This window comes from Bombyx mori, chromosome 27, assembly GCF_030269925.1.
Source record: "Bombyx mori chromosome 27, ASM3026992v2".
NCBI lineage: Eukaryota > Metazoa > Arthropoda > Insecta > Lepidoptera > Bombycidae > Bombyx > Bombyx mori.
Genome location: NC_085133.1, coordinates 5,879,000 through 5,904,740, shown reverse-complemented (window position 1 = coordinate 5,904,740; position 25,741 = coordinate 5,879,000). Strand labels below are relative to the sequence as shown.

The following is a 25,741-nucleotide window of genomic DNA, read 5'->3' as shown; positions in this document are numbered from 1 at the left end:
CGGGGCCTGTGGAACCACATGGCCTCGGATTTACTGAGCGCCACGTCGAGGCCCAATCTCCTGATTTTGCCGACGACATGCGCCACCCCAGCCGTAGCAAGACGGGCAGACTCAGCAAAACTCCCCCCCCGGGCCACGACCAACGTGTCGTCTGCGTAACAGATTACGCTCAGGCCCGGGAGGAGGGCACCCCTCAGCACCCAGTCATACCCGATATTCCACAAAAGAGGGCCGAGCACCGACCCCTGTGGAACACCGCGCACGACCGGGAACCGGTGCACGATCCCACCGTGTCCGGTACACGTGACCGATCTGTCTTCCAAGTAGGAACCCACCAGCCGGCGAAGGTAGGGGGGCACTCCGTGTCGTTCCAGCGCCCCCCCTATCACGGACCAGGGCAGGGTGTTGAACGCATTGGCGATATCGAGTGACACCGCCAAAGCCACCCCACCCCCGGAAACGGCCTCATCCGAGAGGGCCCGCACGCGAAGGATCGCGTCTACCGTTGAGCGGCCCTCTCGGAAGCCATATTGCTCCGCCGACAGATCGGGTCCCACCCTGACCAGATGCTGGATGATGCGGGCTGCCAGAATGCGTTCCAGCAGCTTGCCCACCTCATCCAGCAGCACGATGGGACGGTACCCGGCAGCAGTATCCGCCGGGCGCCCAGCCCGTAGTAAGATAGGTGGATTCTTATTCTGATTTCAGCGTCAAAGAATGACTGCTAGCTTCTACTTTAAATTTGTAATCTCGTTCTGAATTTACAAACGTAAAGCATCCCTTTCTCATCATGATGGCGAGAAAATAAGAAGTTTGTATAACATTTGCTCCCTTTAAATCAGGTAGGTCAGGGATTTTGAAGTCTCTAGATTATCTTGAGACTGGAATTCGAAGTCTCAACTGAATGACATGACTATTCCACGGTTGGAAATAGAAACACTGTTTACTTCGCGACAGGATAGTGGTATCTACCCGTGTGAACTCAAAATATATTCTACCACCAGCTAATGCCGGTTGATGATCATAATACGCTAGTATAATACTCAGATAACATTACTCTCCGTTCTCCGGTGAATCCCTTAATCACGTTTACTACATCCAAGGGAAAAGATAGGGTGGTATTATTCTATACCTACACCAGGCAGTCAACGTCTTATTGCGTTAGAAGGAGCATATTAGATTCGTGATTGTGTTAATAGAATTGAACCATACCGTTTGGTATATAGGAGATTGTCGTTTTTTTTTATTGCTTCGATGGTTGGACGAGCTCACAGCCCACCTGGTGTTAAGTGGTTACTGGAGCTCATAGACATCTACGACGTAAATGTGCCACCCACCTTGGGATATAAGTTCTAAGGTCTCAAGTATAGTTACAACGGCTGCCCCACCCTTCAAACCGAAACGCATTACTGCTTCACGGCAGAAATAGGCAGGGTGGTGGTACCTACCCGTGCGGACTCACAAGAGGTCCTACCACCAGTAATGAAGTCGTATGCGATTGTGTAATGTGAGACCAATGTATATTTTCGAATACATCGAACCGTTTACGGAATCATTGAAGGTCGTCTCAATCGAGTCATATTGTCGAGTAAAAGTTCGAAAAGTTCACGGTTTTGAAGTGGAGAAATTTAAGGTTTTTTTTTCAACTTTGGAGTCTCAGGTGCCGATTAACTTTAAGTATATGTAACTTATTTTAACCATCAAAACCTTTTTGGGCATATTGAACTAGAAATCATTAAATCTATAACCATATTCCGATCGGTTGTTACACAATCACGCAAACATAGGTGAATTAATTGTTTTTTTGTTTTGTTCGGATATCATATAAAAACTATATAACAGATTTTGACGAAACTGTTGCTTTTAAAAGTCGAAAATAATACTTAAAAATTAAGCATGTTATATAGGCGATCTTACCCGAATTAAATATATAAAAAAGCACAAATGAAGATTTACTAAGATCCATTTTCAAACGCATTCAGAGAAAATAAAAATAAAAAATAATAGTCGTTTTAACGGTAGGCAGCGGCCTGGCTCTGCCCCTGGCATTGCTGAAGTCCACGGGCGACGGTAACCACTCACCATCAGGTGGGCCGTATGCTCGTCTGCCTACAAGGGCAATAAAAAAAAGTCTTCATAGTAATTAATATTCACTGGTGGTAGGACCTCTTGGGAGTCCGCACGTGTGGGTACCACCACCCCGCCTATTTCCGCCGTGAAGCAGTAATGCGTTTCGGTTCGAAGGGTGGGGCAGCCGTTATAACTATACTGAGACCTTAGAACTTATATCTCAAGGTGGGTGGCGCATTTACGTTGTGGATGTCTATGGGCTCCGGTAACCACTTAGCACCAGGTGGGCTGTGAGCTCGCCCAAGCATCTAAGCAATAAAAAAAAAAAAATTAAAATTAAATCGTAAATGCAAGTTTTTTTTATGCAAATCCGAATTACTAGACATTATTCTGTGGTATTAAAACTGTAAATGTCTTAATGAAATCATTTTAAATTATGAAAAATTTAACTGCAATTTTGAGATTATATAACTTTTGTTAAAAATAATTCCTGATAGCCATAATTTAGGCATAGCACGGTGACCATGTTTAGGAGGCTTAATTATAATAAAAGAAATAATTATTCTAATGCCCGAATAATGGATACAATAAACAGTTCCGAATGTACGTGAAAATTTTATTCAATACTGGCTGACCCGGCAGACTTCTAGTGCCTCAATCGATAAATAAAAGACCTAAACTTTTGTATAAAATAAACTTAAAACAAACAAAAGGAATCCGTCCGACGGGGGACACATCAAAGGAAAAACAAAATTGTTATTTTTATTTAATTCAGAGCATTTTCATATTTAAATCTACCTTTTAAACCTTGTCTGGACTTCCACAAATAATTCAAGACCAAAATTAGCCAAATCGGTCTAGCCGTTCTCGAGTTTTAGCGAGACTAACGAGCAGCAATTCATTTTTTTTTATTCAATATTTAAACAAAAACAATTCGTATCCCTCGAATATCTACGTAATTTCATGTAAATGGTTACAAATAATTTTTGCATTTTCAACCTCAGATATTGACTCTGACAGATACTCCTTTGCGGTATCCATATTTCTATTATTATTTATTTTTATAGTGTAAAACACTGAAATTTTTAATTGAATTAGATTTTCTAGAATATTATAATACGACACGAACCGGTTCTGGTTTGCTTTTTTTTTTCTTTCAAAACCAAAAGCTATGTTGGCTTTTTTAAAATTTAGTAATTTCTGACGTCGCAAACCCTTTACAGTTTTCCTGGTCACGGATGACTAACGTACAATTCGTTGATATTTGAATATTGTTCTATATGTTTGTTTATTGTTTTTACTGATGGTAGGACTTTTTGTGAGTCCGTACGGGTAGGTACCACCACTCTGCCTATTTCTGCCGTGAAGCAGTAATGCGTTTCGGATTGAAGGGTGGGGCAGCCGTTGTAACTATACTTGAGACCTTAGAACTTATATCTCATGGTGGGTGGCGCATTGACGTTGTAAATGTCTATGGGCTCCAGTAAAAAAATCTGTTTTAAAAAATTTTTTAAACATTTTTACTCATTATTTTATTTTATTGTCGCATGAACATTTCTTTATTTATACTACAATAAAATAAAATAATTATCTTTCATAACAAGCTATGATTATTTTTGGACTACACAACGAATGCTTGTTTGTCCAGACCAACCCCCAAGCTTAACCGATTTTAATTGAGCTTTTCATGCCGTAAACATTTCTGGATCAAAATGAATCGAATGGAAAATATTACCAAGAGAATTTGAAATTCTTGTATTGTATAATATTTTATCATGAAAACTTTGGTAATATTCATTAATCAGAATACAAAGAGCTTAAAGTACTTAAAAGATGCTACAGCGATTAAAAATACAATTTTAACACCCAAAATTATAGAAATTGTTTTTTGGAATCAAAGGGATGCATTTGCCTGTAAATTGTTTGATGGAGATATATCTGCCCAAAACTGGTATTAGTAGTGTATACACTTTTTGTTTTTTTTCTTTGTGGCCAAGGAAAAATCGACTCGACATGTGAGGTCAACCTCGTCATCTCATTGTTCCCCTGGAGAGACTACAGGAGCAGCCATCTGTTCCGCTGTCCTTGTACGAAAAACTCTTTCCTCGCATCTCATCATAATCAACGTAAAAGTACATACCGACAAACACATTAAACGTAATGAATAAGTTGTTGTTATTCTCACCGAAACCTTGGTTAAAACCTCTGAGCCGATTATTTCTCATCGGTTTACAAAGGATGAAAAGGGTCTTCGGTCTTGTTGTTTGTCCTAATTTTAAAATTTAACACGGTCACCCCGGCCGGCTCGCTTTCCCTGCGTGGGAACACATACAACTGCTCAAATTACTTTCTCCGACTTGCCGAGACGGGGGCAAAATATCCGACGTCGCTTCGAGACGTTTGTCGAAAAATACCTACCTTTCAAACAGGCCTTGTTGTGCTCGAGGAAAGGTAATCTGAAAACGAAACGCTTCAAGGGAGGCTCCACGTTTGCTTTTCAGACTTCCTGATATATTTCGTTTTCCTGTATTTTCCTGTATTGCTTCCCGTGAATAATGAATGTGCGACAAAGTGTTTTTAACAGTTCAAACGCTACGGCATAATGGATTTCCACTCAGAACCAGCGATGATACTGTACTGAATAATTTAGTAATTATAGCTTTAAGTGTTTTATGGCAACGCATAGGTACACGCGTGACTTGTGCTACACTAACAAATATGTGTTAGACAAACATTGCGACTGAGAGCCACCTTTCAATACACCTTAAATTAATTTCTTGAAAACATTATTTTTTGAACGTTCGTCGAGGAATTTTTTAATAATTTCATAACCCCTTTGACAAAATAAAACAAAATCATGAACACTATCAAACGCTTACAAGGATTATGTATTAGACTCGCTAGTAATAGCCGTCAACGTACTAGTTGTTATTCGTTTTTATTTCGTTGTGTTTTACTTTCCTTTTGAGTTAAACTTGCCTATTTTGTTTGGACACTAGATGCATAGGCCTTAGGAAAAACTTAGATCACAACTTTACCACACAAGGCTGATCCTTTATGTTTCACTGGACACTGAGCTTTTTTTAGCGAACTCCTGACCTCACACACCGTACATGCCCGCAGTTACCTCAACTCTTAGCTTCCGACACTTTCAGCCTTCGATGATGATCTTTACGATTAGGGGGCGGCACACACGATCCTAGCGAACTTGTCTTTACGTGGAGTACTCTCAAAGGATGTCCTTTTTGGTCCTTTGAGGGTATTCACAGTGCGGCAATGGTGGGCGTTCGTGGCTGTTGGTAACGTGGTTGTGGGGCAGCGGCGACGTGGGGTGATTGCCCGCCGGCAGTTCGAGCGTTGTTCGAGGCCCCGAGACGGCCGGCGGTGCGCGCTCCGCCCCTCACGCGCTATGCTGCGCCGGACGGAACCATCCTCCTCCTCACCGAGAACGGCACCCGGCTGATGACGCGCGCCGCCGCCGCGAGCCTCCTGCGTGCTGCCCTCCTCTCCCCGCGTCCCTCTCGACCCCGCCACGGTGAGCCGCCGCCGCACCCTCTCTTCATCTTCTCTCTCTGTGTTTCTTTGTCGGATTCCGTCGCATCTGGCACTGCGCACTTCGCTCTTTGCTTCGTAAGGTAGGAGCGTGATGGTATTACCTATACTACATACAATAAGGATGATTTTTATGATAAACAACAACAATACGATACTCTGTATTTTACTATGTTTAAAAATCTACAAGTAGGTTATCTTATAATTATAGTTCTATTTGTAGTATGTAGAAAATAAGTAACACCGTTATGTGCCAGGTACAATCTATACGAATTTTAATTGAAATAAAAACATTCGCTCCTACTTTATTCACGCATGCTTTTTAGATCATTGCTAATTTATCTTCTTCTGCATTTCCTATGTATTTTCTTTATATGCAAAACGCTGATACATCTACTTTGAGGCCCGCGTTGCACGTCTGCATGTTTCTAAGCTTTTCCTACTTTCCTACGATCTCTATGGTTACTGCGCGGCATAGATTTGGCTTTGTGAAAATAGTTCGGGTGGGCCTGAAATTCGGAGGCTTTGCAATTTTTGTTTGAAAGGTTCAATATCTTTGAATCATGACTTACATTGTGTCATGTAAATGTCGTGTTTTTTTTTGTTGTTGTCGAGATTATTGTTGTTGTCTGCTCTGGGTAGGGTCTGTTTCGTAATCGATGTCAGTTGCCTGATCGAGGGGCGCGAGAGCCTCACTTTTCGAGTCCTGTCGCGCCATAACTCGGTCCCCGAGCTTCCCAGAGCTAAGCGATTCCATGGATGCAATTCCAGTAAAGCTGATGTCGGATGGACGGACCACGAATCGAAACAGCACTGGCGTGACCTCGTGGATCGGCGGTATGTCTATAACAAACGATGGCAACCTGATCGCTCCGGACAAAATTATGACTCACATCCATCGTTACGCAAGCCCTCACTACAATCCTCACGGGCATCATTACCATCGATGGAACCACGAACCGGGGGGAAGTGAAGACCCGTTGTACGCAACCAAGACGGTCTACGGAGCTGGATACATTGACGAGAACCGTACGTATAGCTATTCCTAAGTCAACTAATATTTCCGAAAATAAAGAAGAAACAATTAAAATGGGTAGTAACAACCGCGTTGACACTGATAAAGTAGAAATATTGGTTGACAGTATTGACGATATAGACGGAAGGAAGGCAAACACTTTAAAAACAAACTGTACAACTAACCATAGATATCGTAAGACACACTATGAGCTTAAATACTGTACAGATACTAAAGGTTTCGAATCATCATTAAGACAAAGATGACATGGTTCATTTCAGCACTAGCCCCATTTGTAATTATTTTCAAGTGCTCTATTAATCTACCCTTTTATTATTTACTCCCTGTATTCGAGCACTATAGACTAGTTATTTCACAGTTTCATAGTTACTTTTAGATACTTTAAATACGAAAACAGAGGCTTTGCGTAGTATCAGGGTTTTTGATAAAGCTTTAGAACCCGTTGATGTTAGTTCTTCTCCAGATAGCGGTTATCGTGTTTTACGTTACAATAATAGATCTCTAGTTGAAATTTCCCGCAAATGAATCCTTCGCAAAGCTAATAAAATAATTCGTTAAACATTGGGTTCCGTAGATGTTGATTGAAAAAAGAGATTCAGTTATTTAAATTTAAAAAATAATACACACATACACACTACTTATCGTCCAAATTGCTAACATTCTTATAAAAATAAAACCATACAAGATTTGATAGAAATATGAAAGAAACCATTTTTTTCTGGAACAACTATTAAATTTTGTATGGCTCGAATTTATTACCAAATGAATTCATTCATTTTACAGTAAAAATTGCGCATGAAACGTTCATACTAAATATACTATGTACTTGCTTGTAATACAAACTGACCATTGTCACTGACATTCATTGTATTCATCTATATTATATTTCTGATCACACGACGTATAGTGTCATTCACATTTTTAAGTATCGTATTTAATATCGTATTAATAAATTTGAGCATGATTCAAAGCAATATGAATATCAAACACACCTTATTCGAATTTATTATTTTTAAGTATTGTCAAGTATTATTTATTATTACTCTATGATTTTGTTTGTTTAAAGTTTCAGTTTTAAACAGATGATTTTGAAGCGTTTATAAATAAAATAGTAATAATTGCGGATTCCAGAATGATTATGTATTCTACAAATAGATCGTTAAAATACATTTTGGCACAGAGCACACTATGATGATATATCTTGGTAAATAAAATAAATAAAAAATGTGGACAAATAAATTCTCAAACGTTTTGATTCGATTTACAGTATATTCATCTAGTTTGACGGCTTAATAGAAATATTTTGTTATTTTCTATTCAGCTCAACAAATGCCAGTATCGGTACTGAAAAAACACACAATTATAACGATAAAAAAAAACGTGTGGCACTCGGGAACTGCCTCGGTAAAGCTATTGCATAGCATTTTTTATCAACTTATGCAATTATAATTAGACAATGATAATTTAATATTGAAACAATAATAAAATAAGACCACGCTATATTAAACATTAATAAAAGCAAAACCTTAATTGTCCCCTTCACACTCATAAGCTAGACCGCGCGTGAGAGAGATGGGCGGACTTTTCATGATGCGCATGCAGTGTGACGTCACGCCACGCGCTTATTCACAAACACTACACAAGCGCAACGTGTGAATGTATTGAACGCGAGCTATATGGTAGGCGGAGTGAGGGGTGCAAGGTTTTTTTTGTTACGGAATTTCATGATTCCGCTCTCAAACCGCGCTCAAGGCCCGCGATAAAAGCTGTGCAATAGCTTAAAAATCCATAAAACCAAACACCGCTATAACAATCACAAATACCCTACACATTTTACACAAATGCACTGCATAATACATTAAAGATATAAAAAAAATCAACAGAGAGAATTGGCAAAGAGAACGGTAAATCAGGTGATGAGAAAGCGGCACTACAGTCTACTTGCCATGTGGCCCTGGACGCTTGCATCAAGGACAGCGTGTGTGTGACGTCACTTACCCCAGTATTGCAGAAGTGTCACTCAACGGATTGCGACCGAGAGGGTTGCATGACCGCACTAAGATCTTTCTATAGGAAACCAGGCGTCCATTGGAATACGGAAATTGCCTTTTGTTTGTGCAAGTAAGTAATTTTTATATTTCATATTCAATACATACGAGAATTGGGAAGAATTATTTCGGACTGTTCCATAAGGTCTATCTATGGGCATATGTGGCCATATATATTGTAAGAAGGAACTTCGTTTTTTCTATGGCATGACACATTTTAATGCACAATTTGTACATATATACGTTAATGTAATTTTGAACATATGAAACTCATTCTAAATGTCACTTTGGTCACAATACAGGCCTTAAATCATTATTGGAATGCGAAATTTCTTCAGAAGAAAATAGACCACTGACAATCTTATGGAAAGTTTTAAAGAAACCAAGTTATGGTGTCGTTTATAGTTATAATGTTAAAAAGAGACCATATAGCATATATATATACTTTATCTGGCGGACAGACAGACAGAGTGAAAGACTCTGATGATATTAGAAACGGTTAATTGCTACTCACCTATGTATCGAACTCTGGTACTTAGTCTTGCTGATAAAAAAATTTCTTGTAAACAGGGCCTGGTATTGTTAAGTATTTAGCTTCTGTCGCCAACAGAGAACGTTTCATTATACACATTAATAGACCAGTACACCTTCTTCTTTGTCGCTTCCTCATTGCTGAGGGTCGTGACCACCTTGGTCCAGTTTTTGCACCAGCTTCCTCCAATGCTGCCTGCATTCGGCCTGCTTAATGGCGCTCGGGACGCTGGTGTTTGTGGCCTCCTTGACAATGTCCGTCCACCTGGTTGGCAATCTTCGTCGACTTCTCTTTCCTTCCACGTGACCTACTACTATTAATTTTTCCAAGTTGTCAGGATTTCGTCGGGCCACGTGTCCGAAGTACTTCAGAAGACGCTGCATACAGATCGTAGATAGACAGACGGGTCTTGATGTTTTGCTCCGAGAGAATTGACACATTTGTTCGGCGCTCCATTATCCGTTAAAGACTTAACAGATGGAGAGTTTAAAACAATTCTCCCTACCTACTTTGTGTAATGATATTACAGGAATTTGGTTCTATTTTCACCCCACTCATGTCACAAGAATATTTGACAAAAGCTCGCGCGAAAATGAGATAACACAATGGATTATATTTGTTTTGTAATGGCAGTTTCCAAATTGGATGTTATTGTTTTTTTTGTATCATATGTTATTATAGTTCTGTTGCGGACCTATATGGGAGAGAAGATGTATCTATGTGTGAGTGAGTATCAGCTTTAGACTTAAGTCTTTAAACGCGCGCCTGGTTTTAGGCCGTAACTGCAGCAAAGATATTGAAACAATAAACTTTATTTACTATTTAACAGACGACAATGAAAATGTAACTTCTTTCATGAATACCTTAGCATTCATTTGTGGCAAATTTTGTTACCCTTATAATACGTGTATTTTCTTCTAGAAAAACCGACAACCGTGAAGACTCCTGCATGAATGCTCAGGAGCGTCTACATCCTTCTTGTGCTCAGCGGCCTCCTATAGGATCCCCTCTTCCAGCTTGCCACACCTTGGCTCATGCTTGCCGTGAAGAACCCGAGTGCAGGTCAGTAACGTAATAGAAAAAGATGTGTGGTGTCGTGGAACACCGGATAGGAACAAAGTTCCTTATTATAAAAATACTAGCGACCCGCCCTCGCTTCGCTTCGGAAATATTAAAACACACATGAAACCAAAAAAAATAAATAAAAAAATAAAATAAAAAAAAAGTAGCCTATGTTCATCAGGAACAATGTCGGCTTCTAATGGAAAAATAATTTTTACAAACAAATCTTTCCTCTTTATAATATTAGTATAGATTAACTTTAAGTTCTATTTAAAGTATAAAGAAAATAAAACTGGAGGTTTCGCAACAACCCACGGTCATTCGGTAACGGGCGAACATATTGTGGTACACTTCATTCACGGTTGTTTGCATAAGAGTTAGTGTATTGCGCTAACGAACGCTCTGAGATCGTGGTCAATTAATGATAAAAAATACGTTATTTTTTGTACGTTATTACAAACTTAAGTCGTATACTGCATTAATAATAAAAATCTTACGTTACGGACGTTTTTTCTCGGTTAGGGTACCGCATCGTCCCATAAGAAACTTCGTTCCAAACAAAAAAACTAATACTCTTTTTTTAAGACAAACTTTAACTAAGACAACGTTTTTTTTTTTGGGATATAGAATTAACATTTTATCCATTATAAAAGAAGTTACTTGGATAATCCAAATCTTAACCCTAAAACAATTCACACAACTAAAAACAACAGAGATTGTAATCTTTCGTGACGATGAAAACTAGAAGGCTATGCCACAATAATACGGTCCACTTGATGATCAGCAGGGCTCGATTATCTACAAAGGCAATTAAAATAAATAAAAAATACATAAAAACCGGACCTATCCTTTTTAAAGTATATAACGTTTTTCATAGTACTTATCCCGTTAATTAAAAGTACTTTTACGGATAAATCCCACTTGTTTTTTTTTTAAATTCTCATTAGATTATTTACCGCGTTGTGAGTCCGCACGGGTAGGTACCACCACCACCCCGCCTATTTCCGCCGTGAAGCAGTAATGCGTTTCGGTTCGAAGGGTGGGGTAGTTACAAACTATACTGAGACCTTAGAGCTTAGATCTCGAGGTGGGTGGCGCATTTACGTTGTAGATGTCTATGGGCTCCAGTAACCACTCAACACCAGGTGGGCTGTGAGCTCGTCCATCCTTCTAAGCAATAAAAAAAAAAGAGTAGTTTATTGTTTACTTGGTCACGGATGACTAAGGTGTTTTATCTTCGACATTTGAATGTTCTGCCGTCTATTTGTCTTGTCGTTCTGCTGTGTATTTAAAATCGATATCAAATAAATGAACATACAACAAAGGTGTTACAAACTAATATAATGAAATAGCTGTGGCTGTGTGAACAAGTGGCGATCGTGTGTGTGGTTTAATCGGCCATCTCTTGTATCTAGGTCAACAAGTGTGTCATCTAAACCAACAGTATAAACTAGAATAAACGAATCGCCTAGTTTAGGTCTAAAATTTATACAGAATCTAATTTCATATTTTTGCTTAAAAAGTTCGATTTTTATTTTAAAAAAATTATTGCCTCCCTAAGCAATAAACACGGTCACTCTTTTTTTATATTTGAGAGATTACTGATGGCCCGGAGGCCTTTCCGGTTTTACCAGGAGATCAAGGGCTCAGCCAGGAGGGGTGGGATTTGCTAAAAGCTACCCGATCGCCTCTAAAGGAAACCTGACAACTCAAGAGCAGTTGCTTTGCGAATGAATCTACTACCGGATCGGATTCGCGACCCGCTGAAACTCAGCAATGTTTTAGGTTAGGTTGCACGTCGAACTCTTTGCCGAGTTCGACGAGTACGGTAACCGGGGTCACTACTCCTAGTGACAGGGTCACTCATGGACGTCAGCTATGCCAAGCCCCTGTATCACATAAAACAATAAATTGACTTAGATAATCAGAAGAGCTCACGGCCTTCTGTTTTACCGAAGTCCATACAAATTAAGACCCGAATCTCGCCATCACCTTCAGACAAGAGTTCATAGTCACACATGTATTATATCCAGGCTGCCTATCATTCGTAGCGAAACAGAACAGAACAGATAAGAAGAGCGTATTACTGCTTTGTAGCAGGAATGGTGGTACTACTTCCACGACGACGACTGGTGAAGGAATAATATCGCGTAATAAAAAAATCAAATCCGCAAAAATATTAACTTGCGTAATTACTGGTGGTACGGTTGTGTTGTGAACCCCCACGGGTTGGTTCATCATTACCTGGATATTTCTGCCCTAACTCATATTTAGAAGTGAGTGACAGCATTTACGTTACGTTAATGTCAATGGGCTCCAGTATTCACTTAGCACCAGTAGGCAACGAGGTCGTTCACCCGTCTAAAAAACAAAAGAAAACATCCAATGCAGCTCACAAGACGCCATACCACCATTAAATCAGATATAGAACATAAAAACTGACAACGATTTTCTTTCTAGAATCCGCTTGGAAAACTACGAACAATGGTGCGCTGTGGACGCTGTCACCCAAGGGTGTGCTGGATCTCCTGCAGCCTGCCGCGCCGCTGTGGTCGCCGTGCTCGGCACCCAGCTACGTGCGGCTTGCGCTTGCCGCGGCACTGACTTCGCCCAGCTATACGATTGCTTGGGCTGGCAACGTCTTCTATGGCTGAACCCTTGTGTCGGTAAGACAATCAAAGAACTAATAGTCTTCCTTTTTATTACCTTTAAATTCCTACATGCGACTTACCGAGTTGAAACTATTCGCCGACCTCTGGACACTAAAAATCTCTATACTATACTATCAGCTACTCTACCAAAAAAACAAGAAATTTCCAGTTGTCTAAAGGTAACTGTTAACTAACAATATTTTTTCAACGTGAACGAAGATAGGTTTATAATACGCTCTGGTACCAGTAAGCGTTTACAGATTAACGATCGCAGTATCATTGCTATAACTTAGGGAATGCCACTGCTTGTTTTCTGGTGAATAATTCAGTAGCCATTCATGATATCGACGAAAATCTAAGAGGTGCGGTATACAGGTCCTATTTCAAGTTGAAAATGAATTGGTCTCTTTTACATTCGAAAATTTCTCTCTCTCTCTCTCTATCTCTATTTCTCTTTCTTCCCAGCTATCCTACATGGTGGTGGGGTCAACTTTCCTTGCTTTACTCCTCCACTTCGCTCTGTCTTCGACATCCTCGTCAGCAACATTGCATTTCTTTTTGTCCTTGAGAATTACATCCTTCCACCTTGTCTTGGGTCTACCTTTAGGTCTCCGGCCGGGGAGATCGAGGAATAGTGCCAAATTTCCGAGTCAGGGGGCTTTCTGTTTTACGTGACCATACCATCTCAACCTACTCTCCTGCGTCTTGAAAAGTTCATACGTCCAAATTAGCTAATTTGTGAACATCAAGTATGCTGCACTTTTAAAATTGGTCGTGTGGCAGAAGACCATTATGTTTTATCATCGTTATGCCCATCTGTGACAGTGTAACACAGTATATTCTGATGTTACATTTCCATTTATTCAATTCTCAAGGTTTTTCGGTTCCAATCAGAAAAGTTCTATGAACATCGAGAAAGTTTAGCAGCGCGTATGCCGTTACACGTGTCGCGTTTGCAATTGATGTTTTGCTACCCAATGCTAAATCTTAAAATATATTGGAATTACATGGAATTTTCGTGTAAAATTTTATTTATTGTGTATAGTTTTATCAATGGAGGTAGAGCAAATGGTAAATTAAGGCCAGATCATCTAACATAAAAATTCCCAATCGCCTTGATACATGAGACCTAAATCTCAACTGCATTTGCAGTTCCAGTAAGAGAATCCTATTTAAAAATAGCCTATAGCGGTAACTATCATGGAGTATAAGAAATACATCAAGAACTTGAATCCCGTTATAGATATTGTCAAGATAAATTTGCGTTTAACAAATCTAAATACCAACATTGGGTCTGCAGATCTACTCGGCTGAAAATGTCCCTTTTGTCTTCTTCTTAGTCTATCCAGCAATACTCATCGCTTAACTGAACCGTCGTAGCAGGATACTTTTCAATTATTTGCGCTTCTCCAAAACCAACATACAACTTTTTTTGCCACAATGAAATGAAATGAAATGAGTTTATTTCAGGCAACTTAAGCCCATAAAATTTCACATACAATTACATAATATCTAAATCAATATACAATAAAATTAAAATTACAATTTATCAGAATGACTAAAAACAAAAACAAACAAAAATGAAACCAAATCAAAATTATTAAAATTAAAATTGTCAACTACTAATAAAAAATTTAAATTAATAAAAGAACTAATACAATAAATAATGAAATAATGTTAACTGAGTAACCGCCACCATACGAGTCACTGTGTTAGCTTAATGAGTGACAGATGCTTATTACAACAGTGTCTTATATAGGGGCAGTCCAGTCTGTTTGCAATCAATGCATTCACATATTCTGGTCGGAATGATGGAGCAACTATAATTACTATACTAGTGAGGGCTCGGTCTGATGTCTCAAGGTGAGGATCAATATTCACTTTGGTGATGTCTGTGGGATCCGCTTACCAATGCACACCATGGGTAATGGTGAGGTAGCCCACTCGTCAAAATAATACAATAAAAACAACTAAAATAGCTATTGAATTATATATTGAAATATATAAATACTATCATTCCAGTTGAGTCCCAAAGTGACTATCACATCAAGACATATGGCTCGATCCTGACCACCACTCCCTATGATAACGGCATCCGGTACATCACAGTGCCTCCCGAGTCTCCGATCTACCACCGCACCACCACTAACCAACACCGCCACACCACTCACGGCTCATCCCAGATTGAGCATATTGAGGTATGTTTACCAATAATTTAATTTTTTTAGTTATCACCTAATTTTCATTTCCCAGTCAGATTCTCCGTCAGTCAGCATTTCTTTCAAAGATATTTAAGCGTCCGAGATCTATTCTTATCTCATACGTGTGTTTTCTACATACAGGAGAGACAACACAGGAGATCTTGAACTGTTGAATGTGGAACACTTATTCATTTATTTTAAAAAAGCCGTTTCGGTTCAGTATATTCAATTCTTATTTAATTAGTTTTAGTTTAAAGTTGAATTATTGAATTGGCTGTGAAATAGAAAAGACATAATGCATAATTCTATTAAGCAATCTCACGTCACTCGCTCACTCACCGTCACAACGAGGATTCAGCGCTGTGGGACTTTTAGATTTAATGTTCTGTGATTTTGTGCATAATAAATATAGAAATAAACTGAGACTTGACTACATCAACGAAAATGTACCTTTTTAACGGGATATTGATAGAAAATAAAACTACTTTCTCATCCATCTCGTATCTACAAATAAATTGTTATACCGCAAATAAGTTATGTCAATTTGGGATTAATTTATTACTGGTGGCAGGACCTCTTGTGGGTCCGCGCGGGTGGGTACCACCGCCCTGCCTATTTCGGCCGTGAAGCAGTAATGCGTTTCGGTTTGAAGGGTGGGGCAGCCGTTGTAACTATACTGAGACCCTTAGACCTTATATCTCAAGGTGGGTGGCGCATTTACGTTGTAGATGTCTATGGGCTCCAGTAACCACTTAACACCAGGTGGGCTGTGAGCTCGTCCACCCATCTAAGCAATAAAAAAAAAATAAAAAAACTACTTACTCTAAAAATTAAAAATGGCATCACGACTAATATGAAAGCAAACTTATTCTAAATATTTCTGGTGAAACGCGAAATGAAGTAATAGAAGATTTATTGTAATAACTAGCCGTACTCGCCCGCTTCGCTGGGCATTTAAAATTAACATTATTATTTATTGTCATTATTATTAGGGTATTGTCATTATTATTAGAGTAATATTAGCCTACCCATTATGTACATGTATTTTCTACATGGATAGCAAGTTTCAAGTCAATCGGATGCATGGTTCAGTATCCATAACGGAACATCCGTAAAAACCACTGTAGATTTATATATTAGTATAGACAAATTCATTTATTATTTAGCTATTATCCGATAAGTCTAAATTTGTGAGATCCATTATTATGGTACTAACAATCGAAATTAACAACTTCCAGGAATCCCACGAAGTCCCGAGCCCGATCACAACGATGTCCGAACAAACCGTAGGTCCGAACGAAGTGGCGCAAATATCCGAACCGGTTGTGGAGACAACCACGGAGCCGACAACCACCACAACGACCACAACCAGTACGACCACGACCACTACAACAACCACGACCACGCCGAAGCCCACAACCACTTTAGAGCCAACCAAATACTGCATTGTGAAGAAACCGGAGAGTGATGACGAAGCGCAGTATATTAAAATGGGGGAAACGAGACGCGTAAGTTCGAGATTGATTAAAACACGTTATTAGCGTTTATGGATACTAAGGTTAAGGCTTACTAGTGCTAATTATTAGTTTCCATAACCAGAAAAGTCCAAGTCTCATAAAAGCCTGGTTTATAGGTGGGATAGACAGTGCAATTAAGCCTGAGATCCATGGTAAAGGGCAGTGTTCACGTTGTAATGGCTTTATTCACCAAATTGGAACCAATGGCAACTTTATAGAAACAAAATTACATCATAAGCCATATGAAAAAATATTCATAGTAACAAATTAAAATGACCGAATTTTAAGTTGTGTAAGGTGTGTAATGTAAATCTGTAAAGTGTGATGTAAAGAATCTCCAGGTATCAAAACACTAACTTTAACCAATAAAATAGAGGGGAAATGTTTAAGCAGGTATTATTAGTAAAGCAGTAATTTATTACAACAAAATCCCCTGAGACACTTTGGATTTAGCTTTAAAAGTTCAATGAAAAATTTAAAAATACCCTAAAAACTATGTCAATGAAAGAATTTGGTGGGTTTAAAATTATACTCCACGTAGAATGGTAGTAAGCTGATATTTGATTAGTCCTCAGTAATTTAGAGTTGTTTCAATTTTAAATTTAGCCAAATTGAAATAGATCAAAGCCTTAACTTTCGTTCGCAGTGGCCAAATTGCATTCCGAATTCCAATTCCAAAATTCAGCAAGAGCCTTGTACTTAAATAAAAATAAAAACACTTTAATTTGAAAACTAATTCCAAATAAGTTTGATTCGATTATTATATTTTTTGACACAGCCGGTCTTGTTCTAACAAATTTTCTAAACTATTTCAGTTGTATCGATCAGCAGAACTCGCAGAGTGCACGGACCTGTGCGTCTGTGAGACGACACTCCAAGTGTCCTGCAAAGTGGCTTGCGTACCGCGGGCGCCTTGCTCGTCCCGGCTAGCCCACTATTCCCATGCGGCTCCGGCGTACCAAGCCTATAGGGGGAGATGCTATTGTTACTCTGGGTCCTTTATTTGTATGCGACCTAACCCAGGTGAGATTAAAAACTTTAAGGGCTTTATACAAGATATCACTTAGGATTTGGTTGGTCATCAATGTGTCTTCATTACAAACAAGCCGTAAAGAGATCGTTCTCAAAAAATAAATGGGAATATAGTACTAGCCTTACAGTAAAAACATTGATATACTAAATTTACTTCAAAACATACAAATAAACCAAACAGAAACACCATAAGCACTTGTTGTTGTAGTATGGATATTTCATGGATCTCCATTGCAACTAGAAGGTCTGATACGTGCGTTCGATCGAGATTATAGACACTGGCTATATTGCCAATGCTTTTTTAATTTTGTATGTCAAGTGCATAGAAAAATACAACCAATGCAAGATTGACTAATTGAACAGAGATATTTTTATCTTATAATGAACTAGCTGACCTAGCAGACTTCGTAGTGCCTCACTCGATAAATAAAAGACCTAAACTTTTGTATAAAATAAATTTAAAACAAACAAAAGGAATCCGTCCGACGGGGGACACATAAATGGAAAAACAAAATTGTTATTTTTATTTATTTCTGAGCATTTTCATATTTATCTACCTTTTAAACCTTCTCTAGACTTCCAAAAATAATTCAAGACCAAAATTAGCCAAATCGGTCCAGCCGTTCTCGAGTTTTAGCGAGATTAACGAACAGCAATTCATTTTTATATATCTTATAACGAATTTTTATACAAGACTAGATTATTTATTTTATTTATCGTATGGCATTCGTTTACCCTGCGTGATTATAATTTAAATTTACAGTTTATGAGATAATCGATAGCTTCTTTTGTTACATTTTTGAGATCTTCCACTTGGCCTGCGAATCTCGTTAGTGGGCATTCCATGACAATGTGGCGTACAGTTTGCTCTGGGCATCCGCATTCACAGCTTTCTTTTTCCGTCCAGCCCCATCTCTTTATGTATACATAATATACTATGATTATCGCTATTCATGAAAGATTATTAGGGATTTTGTTCAATAATTTTTTTGTTGATGGTGATGAAAACAAATAATCGAAAACATATATTATAAGCTATTTGCAAAAGTATGTTTTGTTTTCAGGTGAATATAAACTTCCAGAAGGAGTTTATCTTCTATTAGGGTTTAGTGCTGTAGACGAAGCACTCCTGCGGCCGCACACAGGTCTCGGAGCAGAAGATGCTGTTAGACTACTTCAGCAATATCTTTACACAATCCATGACGAGAAGGTAAGGACTTCCTATAAACAATTCAAGATTCTGAAATCTTAATTACATCATCATCATTCTCCTGCCTTTCTCCCAGTCATTCGGGGTCGGCGCAACATGTTTTCTCCTTCCACACTCCTCTATCATAAACCATTTCTTCACTCACTCCCCTATTACACATATCATCTTTCACGCAATCCATCCATTTTTTTCTTAGGTCTACCTCTTTCTCTTCTGAAATCTTCATTACTAAAATATTTCAGTAATTAATCTACTATCTTCAATTAGGATTACGTTTCGATGAGATAAATGTAAATATTATGGAATAAATATTAATGTCAGAAAGACCAATAAAAATAGTATTTCAGAAAGGCAACAGCTTGACTCCAGATAGAGACTTCAATCTGGAGTTTCAAGTTGGCGTTCAGATTGTGATATTTATAGAGTTCGGTAACAACTTAAAACGCATTAAAAAAGACACTGACAATTTCAGACAAACTGCACGTTGACTTTGTACAACATCAGCAATGAAAACGTCATAATATCAGCGAGCATTCCTCCGAAGGAGCAGGAGGTGCTGAGAGAAGCTGGGGAGCCATTGCTTGATAAAGAAAAGGTAAATTCAGATAATTTAAACTGATCAAAACTTAAGGTTGACGGAAACTTGAGCTGAACGTAAATTCGAATGCCATACACGTATTCATCTTAGGCAAACATAAAGAGTAGCTTTTCATTTACAGTAAACTGTACTTTACTAGTGGTAGGACCTCTTGTAAGTCCGGACGGGTAGGTACCACCGCCTTGCCTATTTCTGCCGTGAAGCAGTAATGCGTTTCGGTTTGAAGGGTGGGACAGCCGTTATAACTATACTGAGACCTTACAACTTATATCTCAAGGTGGGTGACGCATTTACGTTGTAGATGTCTATGAGCTCCAGTAACCACTTAACATCAGGTGGGCTGTGAGCTCGTCCACCCATCTAAGCAATAAAAAAAGTATTGGTAGACCTAATAATTAATGTCAAACCCAAACATGCCTCACTCAACTCTCGATTCAAAAAACTACAATTATCATTTAAGTAATATTCTAATAGAACTGGGCTAAATATGCCATTTCGTTTACAGGAACAATGCATCGACGTTCTAAAGATTGTCAAGTCTCGTATAAATTCGCAACACGAAGACATCTCGTCTCATCTCTTGCTCTCGATTTTCAAGATCGCCGAAGTGGATGTCGTGTACCCCGCTCCCCCCAGCTCGGCTGTCAGCCTCCGGCCAATGAAATACCTCTACATGATTATCATTGTTATAACCTTTTTATACCACATTCAACAATCTACTAAAACCCTATCCGGTTTCACTCTCATCAATAATATCGTTAATCGGGTCTCGACTTTGGTAAATAAGCCAAACGGACCTTCTAGTCAACTAGATGCTGTTTCATATATTAATACTTTTCTTTTTAATAATCTCATTAATTTTATGAACGCATTAAATAAATTTGATGACGTCATAGATTTTTATGTAGTATCTGTTGTGAACGAAGAGCACGATGCACGCGCTTTAGAAAACGCACAAAATGAACATATCACAAAAACCTATATAAGTGTATTAGACGTAAATAGTTTTAATGAAACGAAACATATCATGAATGCTGTGAGTATTACAATATATGATGATTTGAATGAGCCCTTTGCTGGTGCGATTATACTTAAATATTTTTCTAGGGATGTGTTTTATAAAATTGGATGTTGTAGCGAAGATCCTGAGAAGCTTGTCGATGAATTGTGTTTTGAAAAAATCGCGTCCTCTTCTTGTGGGATTATAAAATCCGTTAGCTTAGAACTAACTATAGTAGTAGTATGAAGACTGAGACGTTTAACTAAACATATCATAGTGATGTATTTCGTTTTTATTTTCGATTTAGGACTGGTGCTTGTAGATTGATCTTAAAGGCTGGGTTTTGTAAATAAGTGTATTACGCCTTTTACACTGTTAATATTTCGTTTGTTGTCTCCGGTAGCGTATTTAGCGTAATCGATTTTACCTCGGCTCTAAATTATTCATCAAACCGGTTTTTGTGAGCACCTCTATCCAATATAACTGTTTTGTAATCAAACTTGTCACTTGAATCATTATATTCTTTATTGAATTTTATAGCTGAGCGCCGAAAAATAATTTACTTTAGACAAATTTAAGTGTAGTTATTCGGCTAGTTCGAATGTAGTTTTAACGCGCATTTCGTTTAGATCGATGTAAGTAGCTGTTATTAAATGTGAATGCACCATTAGGATGGAACACTTAGCAAAACTTTACACTGGATCAAGATTGTTTTAAACCCTAACAATTTTCATAAGCTTACATCGGTTAAAAAATATCAGTGGAAAGGTGTTCCGTGCAAATATATGAATAAATCAGATTAAATTTTCTTCTATTTCTAAATTTACCGGTGCCTCGGTGCTTAATATCTTTTTGTTCGTCCTTCCCTCATTACTGAAGGTCGCGACCGCACGTATGCAAGTATTTCCATGAATATCGATCTGCTGCGAGGTGGACCACCTGTTGGATGCAGCCTCCAACTGTACTATTTGCCCTGCCCTTGGCTGGTTTCCCGTCCACTTAACCAAGAATGAAAAGCTTTTCCAGACTACGTCTGGGATATCTACAGAGACATATAGACATAATATATCTATATAGGCATATATACACGTATGTGTATATATTTATACCTCTAAACATCGTATAGCAGTTTCTGGTACCGATAGTAGAGAGAAACCCAGATTTGGCGGCAGATGGCTGTTTCAGCTTCTCCTTGACGTGTAGGTGAGCTCACGGGGCTCAAACCGGAGTGTAACTAACAGTGGCCCTAGGAAGAGAAGTGCTTCGCAGAATCTACCACCGGATCGGAAACGCGACCCACTGAGAAGATCCGGAGAGGAACTCATTGGGCTGTGTCCATGGGTTAATTTACTCGTCGAACCCTTCGTCGCAAGCGACGGGTTCGGCGTGGACGGTGACCGGTGCTTGAGGTACCTAAAAGCACCGTTAATGGATCGGGAGCATCCGTAATGACGTGTTTAGGGCAAGGGCTGTGGATGATTAGTCTCCGATTATACCTTATTATTTTTGTTTACAAAGCAGAATCAGAAGTCAAACAATTACCTTACCGTTGTAAAGTTTTGCTCCTGTGCTTCAAAACTTATGATAGACACCTAGATATTTCTGAGGACGTTACACAATAAATATTAACAAAATGTAATGTATTAAAAATGGTAAAGTGGAAAGCTTTAATTTGATGTAGACATAGATTCTTGTGTTCCAATGTTCGAAGTGTAGTAATGTGATTGTATGACGCTCCGTCTAAGTACTTAGTGTGTTGGCGACGACAAAACAACTAATAATTATCCTTTGGATTCATTATCATTGAAATCGAAGGCAAACTAATAATCCCATCCATCAAAATATCTCCCATCAATCAAAGTAATATATCAAGTTGAATATGTTTACAAATAAATTTGATTTAAGTAGGTGAATTAACCTATGCTAATGAGAAATGTGAATATGTTTATATTTTTATGATTATTTATGCACATTGACACACATATAAACAGATAAACCCTTTTTTTAATTATATACGAATTGCACAGTGCTTATAGTCAAAAAAACATCCCTTAATATACTTAGTAGCCATTCGTTAATAAGATAAAAGCGATATTGGTTATCAATCCCCTCATAAGAACAGATAAGATTCCCCGAACTACCCCTTTCGTACCCCTACGTAAGATTTTAATTTAGTTTTTTTAAATAATTAACTGTCATTTGGAAAAGAATGAGGCCCACTAATAACACGCATCGTTTGTCAGTAATCTACTATAGTTTAAATAAATAGCTAAATATTTTCGTTAGACTGGTCCACGTACTGAACCAGACGTCATCTCTTCACCTAACAACAATATATCTATACACCTATACATATTAATAAAATTGGTGCGTCTGTTTTTAATATTGAAATAGCCGCTTTGTACTACATGCATATAAATATATATACGGTACAAACCCAAATAACATTTTTACAATTTTTGTCTGTCTGTCTGTCTGTTTGTTCCGGCTAATCTCTGGAACGGCTGGACCGATTTTGACGGGACTTTCACTGACAGGTAGCTGATGATATAAGGAGTAACTTAAGCTACTTCTTTTAGACTAGCTTCGCCCCGCGGCGTCACCCGCGGTACGACAATAACCACGGGTAGCATCGCAGGACTCAACTATCAATAATAAAATGTAAAGTTTCCGAAGCGAAGCGAGGGCAGGTCGCTAGTAATATAATATGATACTAAGGTTTTTGAATTATTTATTTAAAATTTGTTCCAAAAAAGGGTGTAAAGAGCGAACTTAACGCCTTACGGCAATCTCTGCCGGTAAACCATAGGGTCGAAACACTATTTATAGGGTAATACATATAGGAGCTTAAACTAGAAACGGAAGAGGAAAAATAACATTTTAATTTACGTATTCATCAAATAGAAGACGTTGCTACTCATAATTTTATATATTTTATATTTTATGTACATGCACGTAAATCGGTCATGATCTAAAGGCTCCAGAGAATATACAGAGAATATATATCTTTTCACGGTAAGGTATGTACATCTATATATCGGAAACCTTTATAGTCGTCGTCAACATAGAATGCTGTAAATGTGTCCATATACTGCTGACTAGTAATGTTGTTTAGGAATAAATTCGCATCTATGGTGTACTGGAACCGCTCCCGATAATTTCAATCGGAGCAACATCTAGTTTCTATATTAATAAAAAGTATAATACTGAAGTTTATAGTTTATTTATTTATTTATTTAGACACACCAACAGCAATACACAGAAATCATTCAAGCTCAAAATTAACATGTATAAAATTAAGTACTGGTATGTAAGCCAGTTACAGGCATGTACAGCAATCTCTTATAACACACTATGACATGTTAGAGCAATTTTACAAACCGCAGAAATATTGGCTAAATTTAAATGTTAACAGTACGTTAACAAAAAATTAAATAAAAGTTAGTTCAAAAAATCCTAACTTTTTTTAAATATTATGCAACATTAACATAATACATTCAGTATAGTATTGTTTCTCGGGAGCTTTTCCAGAGCACCATGTATCTGTAATTGTACGTTAAATTTTAGTTTTAATTCTATTTTAGTAGCGAAAGATAATTCTTGTTTTAACGAAAGCGTTATTACATTTTTGTACGAAAACAAAAAATGTACGCTAAATGAATTTTAAATTACCTACATATTAAGCTGACTGAATTCAGTTTTGGCAAATTAAAAAGATACTCGATCTCGATAAATCCAAAAACCTATGAAAGATAAAAGAAAAAGATGAAAAAGGATTAGGATGGGCCGAAGGTCTACTGCTTAAACTGCTAAAAAAAATCGATCGGAAAGTAAAATTGTATGTTAATTTAAAAACTATGACGAATAGAATGGAATGAAAATCAAATGGAATGGAATGGAAATGAAATTATTGAAATTAATATACCTAAATGAATTTAATTTATCTTTGAAAAAAACTCTCCTTTCGTATCCAAATTGTAATTCGATACATTATTCCCAAAGAGTAAGTTACACCACAATAAAATTCTAAGCATCGTGAACATGATAATTCCTTCGTGCTTTTACCACAGCTGAATTTAGTCAGCGACACATATGTACTTATATATGTATATCTTTATTAATATTTTTCCTGATTTAGATATTAATTGTTGTTTTTTAAATGTATATTACGTAATTTAAGAACACATTGTTATGATATTATTGAAAGATCTAAACGATTGATTTATTTAATTAGAAACTATTTTATAAATAATACTATTACTAATGAGTTCGTTAATATGATTACATTTACAGTACATTCTTCTTTGAGTTTGTAAATTTTGATTATTCATTTTATTTTATTTTCTTTCGTTGTTCTAGAAGAGGGATTTGATAAAAAAAAGACGTTGAAAATGGATCTTTTTTTCTGTTCAATACAATAAACAATATTATCATACCACTAGATAAATTACAAGCACAAAAAAATATAAAATAACCTACATTTCTAAAACATCCGTTTATTTTAAATAATTTTTAAATAATTCCACGGTGGTGTAAAAACTATATAATATACGACGACAATAAGCTCGGATTATCAAAAAGATTAAATAGAATATTATACGGCATTATGGTAATACCAACGGTAGTAATAACCTAAGCGCTCGTTGCATGACGAGTGATACCGGATGCTTTCCAAATAAATAATGTTCACGAACAACTTCGATGGAAGAATTCGTTCGTCGTCTATAATAAATTAATATTATAGAGTACTAATTTATTAAAGTACCAGGGGTATTTACATACAACGCAGGGGCGCTGTTCAACTCCATACAAATTGCAGTTTACTTTTACGCGATCGTTAAGTTAAAAAACTAAGCACTAAGCATGGTAACCTACCCGATTCCTAACAAAGACTTCCTAAGAAATAACATTAAAGTTGCATCCAATTTTACAAAAAATACTGGTATTTGCTGGTAGGACCTCTTGTGAGTCCGCGCGGGTAGGTACCACCACCCTGCCCATTTCTGCCGTGAAGCAGTAATGCGTTTCGGTTTGAAGGGCGGGGCAGCCGTTGCAACTATACTGAGACCTTAGAACGTATATCTCAAGGTGGATGGCGCATTTACGTTGTAGATGTCTATGGGCTCCAGTAACCACTTACCACCAGGTGGGCTGTGAGCTCGTCCACCCATGTAAGCAATAAAAAAACTTGACTTGGACCAGAGTTTCTTCCCTAAAAAAAATCACTTATAC

General features: G+C 37.7%; 1 protein-coding gene and 1 long non-coding RNA gene across 3 annotated transcripts in view; one reads left to right on the top strand and one right to left on the bottom strand.

The window, feature by feature from the left end:
• The window catches only part of LOC101736650 (uncharacterized), a 260,266-nt gene extending 236,893 nt beyond the window's left edge, over positions 1 to 23,373 (top strand). The window contains exons 6-15 of one of the 2 annotated variants that reach the window (XM_038020818.2): positions 6,394 to 6,651; positions 8,542 to 8,779; positions 10,160 to 10,300; positions 12,761 to 12,966; positions 14,974 to 15,149; positions 16,391 to 16,660; positions 17,485 to 17,692; positions 18,766 to 18,911; positions 19,384 to 19,506; positions 20,015 to 23,373. In XM_038020818.2, coding sequence (XP_037876746.1) covers positions 6,394 to 6,651; positions 8,542 to 8,779; positions 10,160 to 10,300; positions 12,761 to 12,966; positions 14,974 to 15,149; positions 16,391 to 16,660; positions 17,485 to 17,692; positions 18,766 to 18,911; positions 19,384 to 19,506; positions 20,015 to 20,755 — 2,507 coding nt within the window. In that variant the 3' untranslated portion in view covers positions 20,756 to 23,373. The remainder of the gene's footprint in view (positions 1 to 6,393; positions 6,652 to 8,541; positions 8,780 to 10,159; positions 10,301 to 12,760; positions 12,967 to 14,973; positions 15,150 to 16,390; positions 16,661 to 17,484; positions 17,693 to 18,765; positions 18,912 to 19,383; positions 19,507 to 20,014) is intronic. The other variant, XM_038020819.2, reaches the window with a different exon arrangement.
• Positions 23,374 to 23,716: 343 nt separating this feature from the next.
• Positions 23,717 to 24,591, bottom strand: LOC134201540 (uncharacterized). The gene is made up of 2 exons (XR_009976886.1): positions 24,435 to 24,591; positions 23,717 to 24,052 (listed from the first exon to the last, which is right to left on the bottom strand). It is a non-coding gene; the product is annotated as an uncharacterized LOC134201540 (long non-coding RNA).
• Positions 24,592 to 25,741: the final 1,150 nt, after the last annotated feature.